This window comes from Phyllobates terribilis, unplaced genomic scaffold, assembly GCF_046119375.1.
Source record: "Phyllobates terribilis strain yellow unplaced genomic scaffold, ASM4611937v1 Scaffold_1__5_contigs__length_1240528914, whole genome shotgun sequence".
Taxonomy (NCBI): Eukaryota; Metazoa; Chordata; class Amphibia; order Anura; family Dendrobatidae; genus Phyllobates; species Phyllobates terribilis.
Window position 1 is genome coordinate 379460443 of NW_027362761.1, and position 15154 is coordinate 379475596.

General features: G+C 44.7%; 1 protein-coding gene across 2 annotated transcripts in view; it reads left to right on the plus strand.

The window, feature by feature from the left end:
* SUSD2 (sushi domain containing 2) overlaps positions 1–15154 on the plus strand; it is a 356158-nt gene that overhangs the window by 174155 nt on the left and 166849 nt on the right. For both annotated transcript variants that reach the window (XM_073676401.1, XM_073676400.1), the window contains exons 11-14: positions 7536–7784; positions 8568–8834; positions 10396–10572; positions 11774–11975. In XM_073676401.1, the coding sequence (XP_073532502.1) occupies positions 7536–7784; positions 8568–8834; positions 10396–10572; positions 11774–11975 (895 nt within the window). The remainder of the gene's footprint in view (positions 1–7535; positions 7785–8567; positions 8835–10395; positions 10573–11773; positions 11976–15154) is intronic.

Genomic DNA, 15154 nt, shown 5'->3' on the forward strand with positions numbered 1-15154 from the left:
TCTTCTCGCTCCCAGTTCTTGACCGAATTACTAGGGAAGCACACAACAACACCACTATTGCGAACTGATCAGTGTGAACAGGTTATTAATTGGACAGCAGATAATACTTCCAGTCACCTGGGCACCACCACCTCCGGTCTGTCTTCCACACGATCAAGTCTTAGTAGCCGTGAGTCTCGACCGCTTACTCCTCCTCACCCTGATGCTCCTTCCTCCCACCATGCCGAGTGTCGTCAGACAGCAACTGATCCCACACTTGGACACTCTGAAGAGCTGTTTACTGGTCCATTTCCATATTTGGGCCCCTCGCCTGCTCCGCTTGAAGTGGTGGAAGAGGAGATCCCATGTAGCGATGGCCAAATATTTGAACAGCCACGGCCACAGGAAGGCGACGCTGGCAATTTGTCACAAGAGGTGGACGATGACGAGACACAATTGCCACGAAGTGAGGAGTAGGACCGTGGTGTGGAAGTGGAAGAGGAGGAGGTGGTGGCTGATCTAGTAACTGACCCAACGTGGCTGGAGGACACGCAGAGCAAGGCCAGCAGCACACAGGGAGAGGGAGGCAGAGTACCCCAACAGGCAGGAAGGAGCAGTGTGGTGGCCACAGACAGAAGGCGGGCAACCGTTCCCCGTAACACCAACATGAGGGACATTGCCAGTACAACCGGTAAGTCTTCCAGAGTCTGGAATTTTTTTAAAGACTCTGCTAATAACTCCAAAAAGGCCATTTGTACCACCTGCCAGGCCAGCATCAGCAGGGGTGACAAAACTACCAGCCTGACCACCACCAGCATGATCAAGCACATGTCAGCAAAGCATCCGACTTTGTGGGGCGAACCCCAGGGTTCACGACCAGTGTCAGCGGGTGTCACCACTGCTTCTTCCACTGTTGTACGTGTAAGAGAACCCCCTGTTGTGCCTACAAGGCAATCCCCTGTCCATACTGCATGCAAAGATGCCCCCTCCTCTCAGTCTTCACTTGTTATGGCAGTTTCTTAAGAAACAGAAGAAACAGCATCAACGTCCACATCCACGTCCCACCGCAGCGTTCAATTGTCCATATCCCAGACCTTTCAACGAAAGCGCAAATTCGCAGCCAATGCCCCACAGGCCACAGTCCTAAGTTTGCACATTTCACGACGGCTTGCGTTGGAAGTGCTGCCTTTTAGGCTGGTGGAGACGGAATCCTTCTGCAACCTTATGGCGGTGGCCGTCCCTTGGTACTCGGTCCCCAGCCGACACTATTTTACCCGGTGTGCCATCCCCGCACTACACAAGCACGTGTCCCAAAACATCTTCCGTGCCCTCAACAACGCAGTTACTGGCAGAGTCCACCTGACAACGGACACGTGGACAAGTGCTTGTGGCCAGGGATGGTACATCTCCCTGACGGCACACTGGGTAAACATAGTGGAAGCCAGGACCCAGTCGGACCTTGGGACAGAACACATCCTCCCCACACCGAGGATTGCGGGCCCTATGTCAGTCATAGTTGCCCCCACAGTGTACAGCTCCTGCGCATCATCCTCCTCCTTCTCCTCATGTTCAGCCTCCATCTCAGATATCACCACATCAGTTACAAGCTGGAAGCATTGCAGTACTGCCTCCGCCAAGCGGCAACAGGCTGTGCTGAAACTCATAAGCTTAGGTGATAAACCTCACACTGCTTGTGAGTTGTGGACAGCTGTGAAAGAGCAGGCAGATCTGTGGCTGAGACCGCTGAACCTTCATCCAGGCATGGTCGTGTGTGACAATGGCCGTAACCTGGTGGCGGCTTTGAGGCGAGGCGATATCACACAAGTACCATGCCTGGCTCATGTGCTTAACCTCGTGGTTCAGCGGTTTCTTAAATCATACCCCGAGTTGCCAGATCTGCTCGTCAAAATACGCCGCCTGTCAGCTCATTTTCAGAAGTCGGCTACAGCTTCCGCCGCCCTTGCTGTGCTGCAGCAGCGTTTGCAGCTTCCGGCACACCGACTGGTGTGTGATGTCCCCACACGTTGGAACTCTACCCTCCACATGTTGCAAAGGATTTGTGAGCAGAAGAGAGCAGTTGTGGAGTACCAGCATCAACAAGGCCGTCGGTATTCAGTTCAGACTCCACACATAAGACCTCAGGAGTGGACCTGGATGTCTGACATATGTACCATCCTGACAAACTTTGAGGAGTCCACCAATATGGTGAGTGGCGATGACACCATCATTAGCATCAGCATCCCACTTGTCTGTCTTTTGCAATGCTCTCTGCAGAGAATTAAACAGGAGGCATTGCAGCCAGAGTATGATGAGATGGATCAAGAAGCCGTAGCGGGCGATTACACACAGCCCAGCCTCATCTCATCCCAACGTGCATTGGGGGACAATGAGGGAGAAGAGGAGGAGGAGGAATAACAGGAGCTGGTATCATGCGCTGTAGACGGTAGTACCTGTACAACTGTCATACCGTTGGTTCAGCGTGGGTGGCCTGAGGACAGGGGGGAGGAGGAGGAGGAGGAGAGCATGGTCAGTCGTCATCTTGGTGAGGACACGGAAGTCTTGCCCATTACCAGTCTGGCATGCATGGCTGACTTTATGTTACGCTGCCTTAACCGTGACCCTCGTGTTGTCAAAATGTTGGGTGACAGTCATTACTGGTTGGTGACACTCTTAGACCCCCGCTACAAGGAGAACTTTCACTCTCTTATTCCTGAGGTGGAGAGGTCTACAAAAATGGGGCAGGTCCAGAGGGCCCTTGCTGCAGAACTGTTAAAATAATTCCCATCTGAACACGCTAGCAGCAGAGGTCACAGTTCGTTGCCCAACCAAGGCGTATAGGCGAGAGAGACGCAACTCCAATCCAGCAGAGGCAGGGGAACACTGTCAACGTTCTGGGACAGTTTTCTGAGACCCGCCCAGCTTACAGGCCCTGAGGCGCGGGGTACTCTCACAAGGAGTGAAAAGTTTCAAAAGATGATGAGGCAGTACCTTGCCGACCGTACCAGCGTCCTCCGTGATTCCTCTGTGCCTTTTAATTATTGGGTATCCAAGCTGGACACTTGGAATGAACTCGCTCTGTACGCCTTGGAGGTCCTGGCCTGCCCTGCCGCTAGCGTGTTATCGGAGCGTGTTTTTAGTGCCGCTGGGGGAATTATAACTGATAAGCGCACTCGCCTGTCAACTGACAATGCTGACAAGCTGACCCTTATCAAAATGAACAAGGTCTGGATTGGGCCAGACTTCTCATCACCACCAAATGACAGCAGAGTAACGTAAAGTCAAATCCACTGTGTTATTTCGGGAGGTGTATTCCCATGCACCGCTTCACACCCACACATGGGTATACGCTTCGTTATTTCGGCTGTTTTTTGCTCTTCTCCTTATCCTCAGCCTCCACCACCACTATACCACCAGGGTGACCGTGGTCCGTGTTTCCAGCATTGCAAGTTCCTCCGTCATAATTTTTAGCAGCTTTTGCTTGGAAGGCAAAGGCAAAGACTATGGGAGACCCACTCCCCAATAATGGGAATAATGTTTTTAATATGCTGTACTGCATGGCTCTTGTAAGGGGCATTGCAAGTTCCTCCTTCCTATTTTTTGGCTGCTTTTGCTTGGAAGGCATAGGCAAAGACTGTGGGAGACCCACTCCCCAATAATGGGAGTAATGTTTTAAATATGCTGTACTGCATGGCTCTTGTAAGGGGCATTAAAATCGTCTTGTTAAGCTTCTGTGACCTCCACATCTCTTCCAAGGGGCATTTATATTGTCTTTTTATTCCACTGGGACCTCCACGTCTCTTCCAAGGGGCATTAAAAGTGTCTTGTTAAACCACTCTGAGCTCCACGTCTCTTCCAAGGGACATTAAAACCGTCTTGTTAAGCTACTGTGACCTCCACGTCTCTTCCAAGGGGCATTAAAACCGTCTTGTTAAACCACTCTGAACTCCACAGCTCTTCCAAGGGGCATTGAAATGTTGTTTTTAATTGTCTCTAACCTCCACGACTCTTCCAACTGGCATTGCATTTCCTCCTAATTTTAGTCAGCTTTTGATTTTCAATGCATAGGCGAACACTAAGGGAGACCCACTCCCTAATAATGGGTAGAAGGTTTTTAGTACGCTGTAATCCACGTCTGTTTCCAGGGGCATTGCAGTTCCTCATAATATTTGGAAAGCCTTCCATTCACTGCTTAGGCCAAGAGTGTATAGGAGACCCAGTTGCTATAAATGGAAAAAACGGTTTAGTTAAGGCCCTCTGACCCCCATGTCACTTCCAAAGGGCATTGGAGTGCCTCGAAATTTTTGGTAGGCATTGCACTCACTGTATGCCCTATAACTGTGTAGCCGAACCGCTCCTTTTCGTACAGAAACATATCCTACAAGACATGTGTGGCTGACTGGCCTGATATTAATGTGAATGGTCCCTGTTCCTCCTCCTCTTTCTCCTTTGCCACCACCTCATCCATCATTCATCACCTGAAGCTTTGTTTTAATGGGAGTCATAGAACTGGGATAGTAGCAGGAAAACATCCAGCAATCCTCGGAGGAGGTAGGATATGCGCCAAAATGCTGACCACCTCAGGCCTACCCGCTACTACATACATGCGCTTGCATACCAAGGAACAGAAAGCTAAGGACATGGATGGCCTCATGATCATGAATAATTTACTCGTTGTGTAGGAGGCCGACCACTGCTGCTGTCTACCTTCTGAACTTTGTGTTGAAGCCTGATTGACCCAGGACCCACAATCCTCTATGTCTGGAGGACGTGTTGCATCCCAGTGTCCAACTGTGTCCCGGCTTCCACAATATTAACCCAGTGTGAAGGCGTCAGTGAGATGGACCATCCCTGGCCACATTCACTTGTCCACGTGTTTGTGGTTAGGCTGTCCTTCCCACTAAATGTACTGGGGAGGGCACAGGTAATGTTTTGGTATGCGCGCTTGTGTATAAGGCGCACCGGGACAAATAGGGGCGGCTGGGGACTGTTTATGGACACCCGGCCGCCCCCAGGCAGCTGGGGACCGTGTGTGGGCACCCGGCCGCGGGGCGGCTGTGGACCGAATATGGACACCCGGCCGCTGACGCAGCCATGACGTGATGGCCAGATTCCGCCTCCACATGCCTAAAAGGCCCAATTTCAAGTGCAAGCAAGCAAACAGTATGGTATTGCAGCCTGGGGGTGGGTGGGTGGCAGGCTGCATACTTGCGCTTGCATTGCAAGGAATGGGGGAGGTACAATTGAACATTGTCCTGGGACAAGGTCTTGAACTGGGATAGTTGCAAGTCTGCAATGACAAGTGCAGGGCGGGAGGCATCTTCGCATGTGCCATGAACAGGGGGCTGGCGTGCACACACTACAGCGGAATAGGCTGTCCTTCCCACTAAATGCACTGGGGAGGACACAGGTAATGTTTTGGTTTGCTCGCTTGTGTATAAGGCGCACCGGGACAAATAGGGGTGGCTGGGGACAGAGTATGGACACCCGCCCGCCCCCTGGCGGCTGGGGACCGAGTGTCGACACCCGGCGTCTGCCTCCACAATCCTAAAAGGCCTCATTTCAAGTGCAAGCAAGCTAGCAGTATGGTATTGCAGCCTGGGGGTGGGTGGGTGGCAGGCTGCACACTTATGCTTGCATTCCAAGAAAACAAAGCAGATGCTAACTTCTATCATCATCATCATGCTCCTCACCTTGGCACTCTCAACTTCCCTGATGGAGAAGCCAGAGCCCACCGGAGGAGTCTGGTTGTCTGGTGGGCTCATCCAATGCTGCCCTAAAGCAGGCCAGGCTAAGAAAAGTGTGGGGAAGGTTACCAGGACAAATAGTGGCGGCTGGGGACTGAGTATGGAGACCTCGCTGCCGAAGCAGCCATGAGGTAGTAGCCAGCTTCGGCCTCCTCCAAACTAAAAGGCCCCATTTCAACTGCAAGCTAGCAGTATGGTATTGCAGCCTGGAGGTGGGTGGGTGGCAGGCTGCACACTTACGCTAGCATTCCAAGAAAACAAAGCAGATGCTAACTTCTATCATCATCATCATGTTCCTCACCTTAGCACTCTCAACTCCCCTGATGGAGAAGCCAGGGCCCACCAGAGGATTCTCTGGTTGTCTGGTGGGCTCGTCCAATGCTGCCTTAAAGCAAGCCAGGCTAAGAAAAGTGTGGGGAAGGTTCCCGGGGCAAATAGTGGTGGCTGCGGACTGAGTATGGAGACCTCACCGCCGATGCAGCCATGAGGTAGTGGCCAGCTTCGGCCTCCTCCAAACTAAAAGGCCCCATTTCAAGTGCAAGCTAGCAGTATAGTATTGCAGCCTGCGGGTGGGTGGGTGGTTGGCTGCATATTTGCGCTTGCATTGCAAGGAATGGGGGAGGTACAATTGAACACTGCCCTGGGACAAGGACTTGCATGGGGTTAGTTGCAAGTCTGCATCTTCTGATGCGGCAAGGATTACTTCTGATGGGCACACTTTTAGGCAGTGACCTGGGTGTCAGGGATGCTTCCAGGGGTCTTCCCCATGCTGTTCCCATGTCTTTTCAGCACTGTATGCATGTGTCACACAGCACATGGCCAGATAAGATTGTAAAATGTTAAAATGACATTTCCCGGTGAATGCATTGGTCACGGTTGAAAGCAATACAAAAGTGCAAAAATGCATAAAAAGTGCTACTTGTGAACATAGCCCAAGGTGTGGAGGAGTATTTTTGTTTTTGGTTATTTATTTTACCTTATGCACAAGTCTTTACCCTGGAAAGGATGTTCCTTAACATATTTCACAGGAAAACAGTTTCAGTTTTGTTTTTGAACGTTTTATTGTGAGCCCGTTAAAGTGGCTTAATACCTCTGACCACGTTGTTGACAGCAGTGACCTGGGGGTCAGAAATGCTTCCTGGGGCGATCCCCATGCTGTCCCCATGTCATTTGAGCACTGTCACTATCGTTTTGGGCTCTTTTTAGGCTTTCTACAGACTGCCGGGGGTGCCGCCGCAAAAATGCTCGGGTCTCCCATAGACTAACATTGGGCTCATTGCTCGGGTCGAACACCCGAGTATCACGGTGAGCTCGGCCCGAGCTTCGAGCACCCGAGCATTTTAGTGCTCTCTCAACACTAACAGTCACATGCATAAACATTTAATAGGATATTAATGTCACATGCTAAAAATTGAGATTTTAGTTAGGAGTGAGAACACTACCAACCTGGGAAGAATCAGAATGGCAGATGTTGGCGTTTACAAGGAATAAAAGAAATGGTTGAAAATAAGCCTGTTGAATATTGATCTTGTAGCTGACTTTACATGATATTGTATATTTACCATTTTAGATTAGTTGCGCGCTGTACTGTAATAATGGACAGTCTTAGCAGGTCTGATGTTATGTATCAGGTGGATAGTTCTGGCCCTTATGTAATCAAGTACAAGATATAAAAATAAGGTGGTGGAAAATAGTAAGGTAAAACTACAGATTTTATTGTATTGTACATTAAAAAGTAACAATAGGAATGTTTAATTGCTTTAAATAGTTTATTGGACATTAATAAAAAGAATTCATGTCTAATTGTTCCAGGAGTTTTCATATATTCTCCAATTAACTCAAATGTTACGGTGATGTTTCCAACTGGAGCTGGGGTGGAAGTAAGAGCCATAAGTGGATTTTTGAGTGTTTCTGTCCTTCTCCCTGAATTATTCCAATACAAAACCCAGGGGCTTCTAGGAGTCATGAACAATGATCGTGAAGATGACTTTACTATGAGGAATGGCACACAATTGCCAAGTTCTGCTACCCCAAGAGAAATTTTTAACTTCGGTGCAGATTGTAAGTATGGACCAAAACATAGATTTGACCAATTTTTATTGGTACAAGCACTGCATCAAGTAAGTAAATACTAACATTACAGAAGTATTGTAGATAATATTAAATGTATGATGTTTATTACTAGCTCTCTGTCTTTTGGAGCTTTTGTGTATACAAAAGGCAGAATGTGGGGCTGATTTTAAAGGGGTTGTCCAGTGGATAGCCTCGTCACTAGACGGGGCGCAGCCTTGCTTCATACAAGTGTGTGGAATGAGGTCGCACCCACTAAATGGGTTCTGGCCGGGAGTATGCATAACTCAGACATACCCTCCGGTCCTGGCTTACAAACCAGCAAATCCTCGCAGCGCACAGTGCCTGAGCTGGGGGGATTCATACGTAAGTCTGCAGTCACAAACAGTAACTGCAGACTTTTCATTTTAGGCTGGAGTACCCCTTTAAGTAAAAAGTTTATCTGGTTAAACTAGATATGTTAAATTGCAAAATGAAAAACAGTAGGATAGTTGCATTTTTGCCTTATTTTTTTGCATTTTTTCTTATATTCAAAATAAAAAAAATGAAGAGATCCCTGTTAGGTTACTGAACCACATTAATATTTCATCTGTGCACCATAAAAATTAAATTCTAAAGTAAAAGATATGCAGTATATTAATTTGTTGAATGTATTATTTTAAAAGGTGAAATTTTGCTGTGAAAGTTAATACATTGCAAGGTCTTGGTCTTAAAATGGTTAAACTGAAATAACATACTGATAAAATGTCGGTATGTGTCATCTCTCTCCTCCAGGGGCTGTGACAGAAGAAAGCACACTTTTTCAGTACGACTCTCTAGAACTTATCAGCAGCTATAAACTAAAACATGACCCAGATTTTGTTCCCACATTTGAAGTTGATGAGAGTAAAAATGTTACTCTGACTGAAGAAGCCAAAAACCTTTGTGGTGAAGATATCTTCTGCAGATTTGACGTCTTAACAACAAATAGTTTGATAATTGGCAACGCTACTAAGATCTCGTACAGCAGTCACAAAGCATTGGTGAACAGCCTTCAACCTGGTAAAAAACTTTATCTTTCTTTTTTTTAAATTTGCCATGGCCATTTTCTCCACATATTTAGCCAATAAGAGATTAGCTCTTCCCTTCTTTATGGCTGGACCAGCCATAAAGAAGCTCAACCAAGTACTTATACCAAGGGAGCACACACCAGGCACATGAGACAGATGGGAAATACAGTTAAAATATACTTCCTTTCTACTCCTTGCCCATATTTCAATGGCTTCCCGTTTACCGTCTACCAAGGTTTCTGGTGCAGATGCTGGCCCTGATACTACATCATAAAAGGGTTCTCCAGGAAATGTGCCAAAATAAATGAAATAAATAATACGCATTGAAATATTAAACCTTTTTCTAAATACCTTCATTTAGCAAAAAGGTATGCTTTATCTACTGCACTCTGTCAAGATTCCAAGATGGCAGCTTCCATCAATCACACCCCGTCCTAAATTTCAGGACGGAGTGAGTGAAGCACGAAACAGAGGTCACGTCAGAGCAGCATCTGGTCAGGCATCGCATATTTGTTATATTTATTTATTTTAGCACATTTCTTGGAGAACCCCTTTAAGTAGATTTTACTTTGTAACATCCTTGCAACCACCACCTGTATATACACTTTTGAATTTGCCAATATACAGTATATCCACTACTCTAATGGGAGTTTGCGCTGTACAATACTTCATATGCAAGGCTGGGAATCGGTATAGTAAGAGGCTGTTTAAGAAGGTCGGAGGCTGTCTAAGTTCCTATATGTTTTGGAATGTGCCATTTATTGGAACAAGACAAAAATATTCTGCTATTAAATATCTTTGTAAAGAAATCTCATGCTAATATTCACAATTGGTGGGGTGATGGGGAAGGGGAGTGACTTCCGAATCTCTTGCCTCAAGATAACTCGTCTCTTGCTTATTCCCAATGGTCTTTGGTTGAAACACTACCAGAGTACCTGTGTGTTTAGTGCCCTGCTAATGCCTGTTGGTGGAGTCCTACAATAGTTGACACTGTGTCTAGAGCATTCACACCTAACAGTTGACATTTACGACACTTCTGGGCCTAGCTGAAGTAAAGACATCACTTTTGGAGAGGGGCTAAGGCTCTCTATGTCTGTGTCAGAGGCCTTGTAGTCAAAACAACACCATGGAGGAACCTGCTTGGCCCAATTTATGAATCAATGCTTGTCAATAACTGACCATGTTCACTATGCAATCTCCATTTTTACCGGAAACCACCATGCAGATGTGAACAGCGTCTAAGCCAGAAGGAAGTGTGTCTTGTTAAACAAATGCCAGCAGTTTAGCAAATACGATTCATTTTACACACAGCTGGATGGCAGCCGGACTAACCTACAACACACATGGGCACTTTATGACCAAATATCAAGTCTGGGCTTAAATTTGGAATAATCCCCTGAATTTCCTGAATCAAATGGAGTAGATAGCTGCCCGATCCATCCGATAGTGTTACCTGGTAGTGATGTTGGGCAGCATGTAACAGAGGATAGCAATGTATAAGGAGAAAAGAACTAGCATGCAATATTTTATAGATTTATCTTTACTTCTTACAGTGGTCACATGCGGCTGGCTCGCTCCACCAGCAAATGGCACAAAGAACGGGACAAATTACTTGGTTGGTTCTGTCATTATATTAAGTTGCAATAAAGGTTTTGTGATGATTGGATCCGGACAAAGAATATGCCAGGCTGATGGTAACTGGTCTGGTGAAGAAACAATGTGTATTAAAGGTATGAGAATTACTATTTAAATGGTAACTGTTCTTTCAACAAAATTTGCATAATTCAAGAGTACAGTTAAATATAACAAACTTTATAAGGTATCTTGTCAGAAAATATGCTTCTTTCTCCACTTATACGCCACTTCTCCAACTTCCCAGCCTCCTGAACTCGCCATCCACTCTCAAAAGACAGCTCAACGCTGTCTTCCTCAAAACAAGATGGACACCAACACAGAGGTGTCAAGTTATATCCCCAATTATACTGTATAGAGGGGGGAGGGTGGAGGAAGAGTAAAGAACAGAGTGAGAAAACAAGTAGATGGAGAGACTGAAAGATCGAGCTAAGCTTTCCAAGAAGTATTTCACCCCACCTCAGAGCTGGATTTACAGCAACACTGTTCAGTACTGCTACATAATTTATTCCATGCTGCTGCTTCTGTCTGTGCGCTACCAAAACCAAAAAAGAAAGTAGGAATCACTGTGATGTGAATGGGAGACGTCATAGCAGCAGGCTTCTTCCAACAGCACAGAGTCAGCTGCAAGTTAAGGGATTAAAGAGGGTGAAACTAGTGAAAATGCTGAATACAAGTTATATAATGGCCAGCAATAATGGTATTCCTCAGGTACATACAGGACAGTTTATTCTGAATAGATGGCTGAAAGTATAATTACCCTTTAAGCGTTTTTTTTTCTTGACAGGTGTCAGACTGTATGTCCTAGTTACCCACATAAGTTTTCTGATCATTACAACATTACTCAGCAACATCTTTTTCCTTTTCTCACATCACTTTCCTTTTCTACGACAAGTTTTCAGAAGGTTATCTCCTGGCAATGGTATAGTGTTCTGGATGAGATTGAAGCATTAATTGAGGCACTCTTACTGTTGATGCTGTTGCATATGATATTTGTGTACTCAGCATTAGATATGTGTACAATATGGCAACAAATTCTACATGCACTATACAGTGTTTACTTGGTGATAATCAGAAGTGTTTGCAAAATTTGGCCAATACTGCTGTGCTGTTACTGTATAATTTCTACTATTATTGCAGCATGTCTGATATGTTTTCCTCTACAGACTGTATACTCTGTGTTTCCCACTAGTGCCACCTCTGGAATTGTAACATTTGATAAATAATTTACATTTTATTAGATGTTTGTAAAACAATTTGTTATAATCTGTCATACTTTAAAATGTGTGTTTTGTGTAGGATCCGGATCCTGTTCAAGTCAGTGTGGACAAGTCCTAGACGAGTGCTCGTGCCATGCAACCTGTGAGAAGCTTGCCAACTGCTGTCCAGACTACAGCCATTTCTGTGTCCATATCGCTCCGGATTCTGGTCTGCTGATGGGAGGAAGAGATTTTGTCATTGTGAATGTGACCTTTCTAACCAGCTCGGTAGTGAAATGCAGGTATGTGAAACAAAGAACATGGAGTCTTTCTCCACAATACTAAAATATACTGTTATCCATCATCTGCTCATTGATTCCTGTGGTATATGTAACAATACCTAACACTTCTATGTTCTATGACCACACTTTATTTAGCAAGTCATACACTGTAAATTTGGCATTAGTAGAACTATGACAAAGTCTTATATTACAATAAATATAATTTATACACTACTGTATATACATACTAAGTGTATATATATATATATATATATACAGTACAGACCAAAAGTTTGGACACACCTTCTCAGTTAAAGATTTTTCTGTATTTTCATGACTATGAAAATTGTACATTCAAACTGAAGGTATCAAAACTATAAATTAACACATGTGGAATTATATGCTTAACAAAAAAGTGTGAAACAACTGAAAATATGTCTTATATTCTAGATTCTTCAAAGTAGCCACCGTTTGCTTTGATGACTGCTTTGCACACTCTTGGCATTCTCTTGATGAGCTTCAAGAGGTAGTTACCGGAAATGATTTTCACTTCACAGGTGTGCCCTGTCAGGTTTAATAAGTGGGATTTCTTGCCTTATAAATGGGGTTGGGACCATCAGTTGTGTTGTGCAGAAGTCTGGTGGATGCACAGCTGATAGTCCTACTGAATAGACTGTTAGAATTTGTATTATGGCAAGAATAAAGCAGCTAAGTAAAGAAAAACGAGTGGCCATCATTACTTTAAGAAATGAAGGTCAGTCAGTCCGAAAAATTAGAAAAACTTTGAAAGTGTCCCCAAGTGCAGTTGCAAAAACCATCAAGCGCTACAAAGAAACTGGCTCACATGAGGACCGCCCCAGGAAAGGAAGACCAAGAGTCACCTCTGCTTCTGAGGATAAGTTTATCCGAGTCACCAGCCTCAGAAATTGCAGGTTAACAGCACCTCAGATTAGAGACCAGGTCAATGCCACACAGAGTTCTAGCAGCAGACACATCTCTTCAACAACTGTTAAGAGGAGACTTTGTGCAGCAGGCCTTCATGGTAAAATAGCTGCTAGGAAACCACTGCTAAGGACAGGCAACAAGCAAAAGAGACTTGTTTGGGCTAAAGAACACAAGGAATGGACATTAGACCAGTGGAAATCTGTGCTTTGGTCTAATGAGTCCAAATTTGAGCTCTTTGGTTCCAACCACCGTGTCTTTGTGCAACGCAGAAAAGGTGAACGGATGGACTCTACATGCCTGGTTCCCACCGTGAAGCATGGAGGAGGAGGTGTGATGGTGTGGGGGTGCCTTGCTGGTGACACTGTTGGGGATTTATTCAAAATTGAAGTCATACTGAACCAGCATGGCTACCACAGTGTCTTGCAGCGGCATGCTATTCCATCCGGTTTGCGTTTAGTTGGACCATCATTTATTTTTCAACAGGACAATGACCCCAAACACACCTCCAGGCTGTGTAAGGGCTATTTGACCAAGGAGGAGAGTGATGGGGTGCTACGCCAGATGACCTGGCCTCCACAGTCACCAGACCTGAACCCAATCGAGATGGTTTGGGGTGAACTGGACCGCAGAGTGAAGGCAAAAGGGCCAACAAGTGCTAAGAACTCCTTCAAGATTGTTGGAAGACCATTTCCGGTGACTACCTCTTGAAGCTCATCAAGAGAATGCCATGAGTGTGCAAAGCAGTCATCAAAGCCAAAGGTGGCTACTTTGAAGAACCTAGAATATAAGACATATTTTCAGTTGTTTCACACTTTTTTGTTAAGTATATAAATCCACATGTGTTAATTCATAGTTTTGATGCCTTCAGTGTGAATGTACAATTTTTATAGTCATGAAAATACAGAAAAATCTTAAAATGAGAAGGTGTGTCCAAACTTTTGGTCTGTACTGTATATATATATAGAGAGAGAGAGAGAGAGATTTCTATCTATACTGTGTACATATTATATATATATATATATAAACAGTATATATAATGTATGTCATATATTATAATGAAAAATAATAATTAATCAATTGATCATTCCATCTAAACTGGGCTTATGGTAAATTATCAATTAAATCTGATATTCTATGCATCTTGAAATATTGTGTTATTTCAATCTATAACTTTATGATATGTGATTATCACATATATTTGAGATATTCCAAATTCTAATGTTATAAACTAGCAAAAAGTGGTATTCAGATGAGCTTGGGTTAAGGCAGGGGCACAAATATAATGGGTGCAGGGGTTACAGTTGCACCCGGGCCCTGAAACCAGGAGGGCACTAAAAGGTCTCTTTGGCCCATAAGAGATGTCAAAACTATTAAAGACCTGTGATAGTTGAATGCCCTGTTGGATAAGGGTTGTAATAACTTTTTGTCGAGATCAGTAAGAACAGGATATGGCATTGTTTTACTTATATCCTGAGTGCACAGCAAAAAGAGAATGTTGCCTCATTTACACATGGGGTATACCTTTCTTTTTACAGTCATGGCCAAAAGTTTTGAGAATGACACCAAAATTATATTTTCACATGATCTGCTGGCCTCTGGTTTTTATTAGTGTTTGTCTGATGTTTATATCACATACAGAAATATAATTGCAATCATATTATGAGTACCAATAGGTTATATTGACAGTTAGAATGAGTTAATGCAGCAAGTCAATATTTGCAGTGTTGCCCCTTCTTCTTCAAGACCTCTGTAATTCTCCCTGGCATGCTCTCAATCAACTTTTGAACCAAATCCTGACTGATAGCAGTCCATTCTTGCATAATCAATGCTTGCATTTTGCCAGAATTTGTTGGTTTTTGTTTGTCCACCCGTCTCTTGATGATTGACCACAAGTTCTCAATGGGATTAAGATCTGGGGAGTTTCCAGGCCATGGACCCAAAATCTCTATGTTTTGTTCCATGAGCCATTTAGTTATGACCTTTGCTTTATGGCAAGGTGCTCCATCATGCTGGAAAAGGCATTGTTGGGCACCAAACTGCTCTTGGACGGTTGGGAGAAGTTGCTCTTGGAGGACATTCTGGTACGATTCTTTATTCATGGCTGTGTTTTTAGGCAAGACTGTGAGTGAGCCAATTCCCTTGGCTGAGAAGCAACCCCACACATGAATGGTTTCAGGATGCTTTACAGTTGGCATGAGACAAGACTGGTGGTAGCGCTCACCTCTTCTCCGAATAAGCTGTTTTCCAGATGTCCC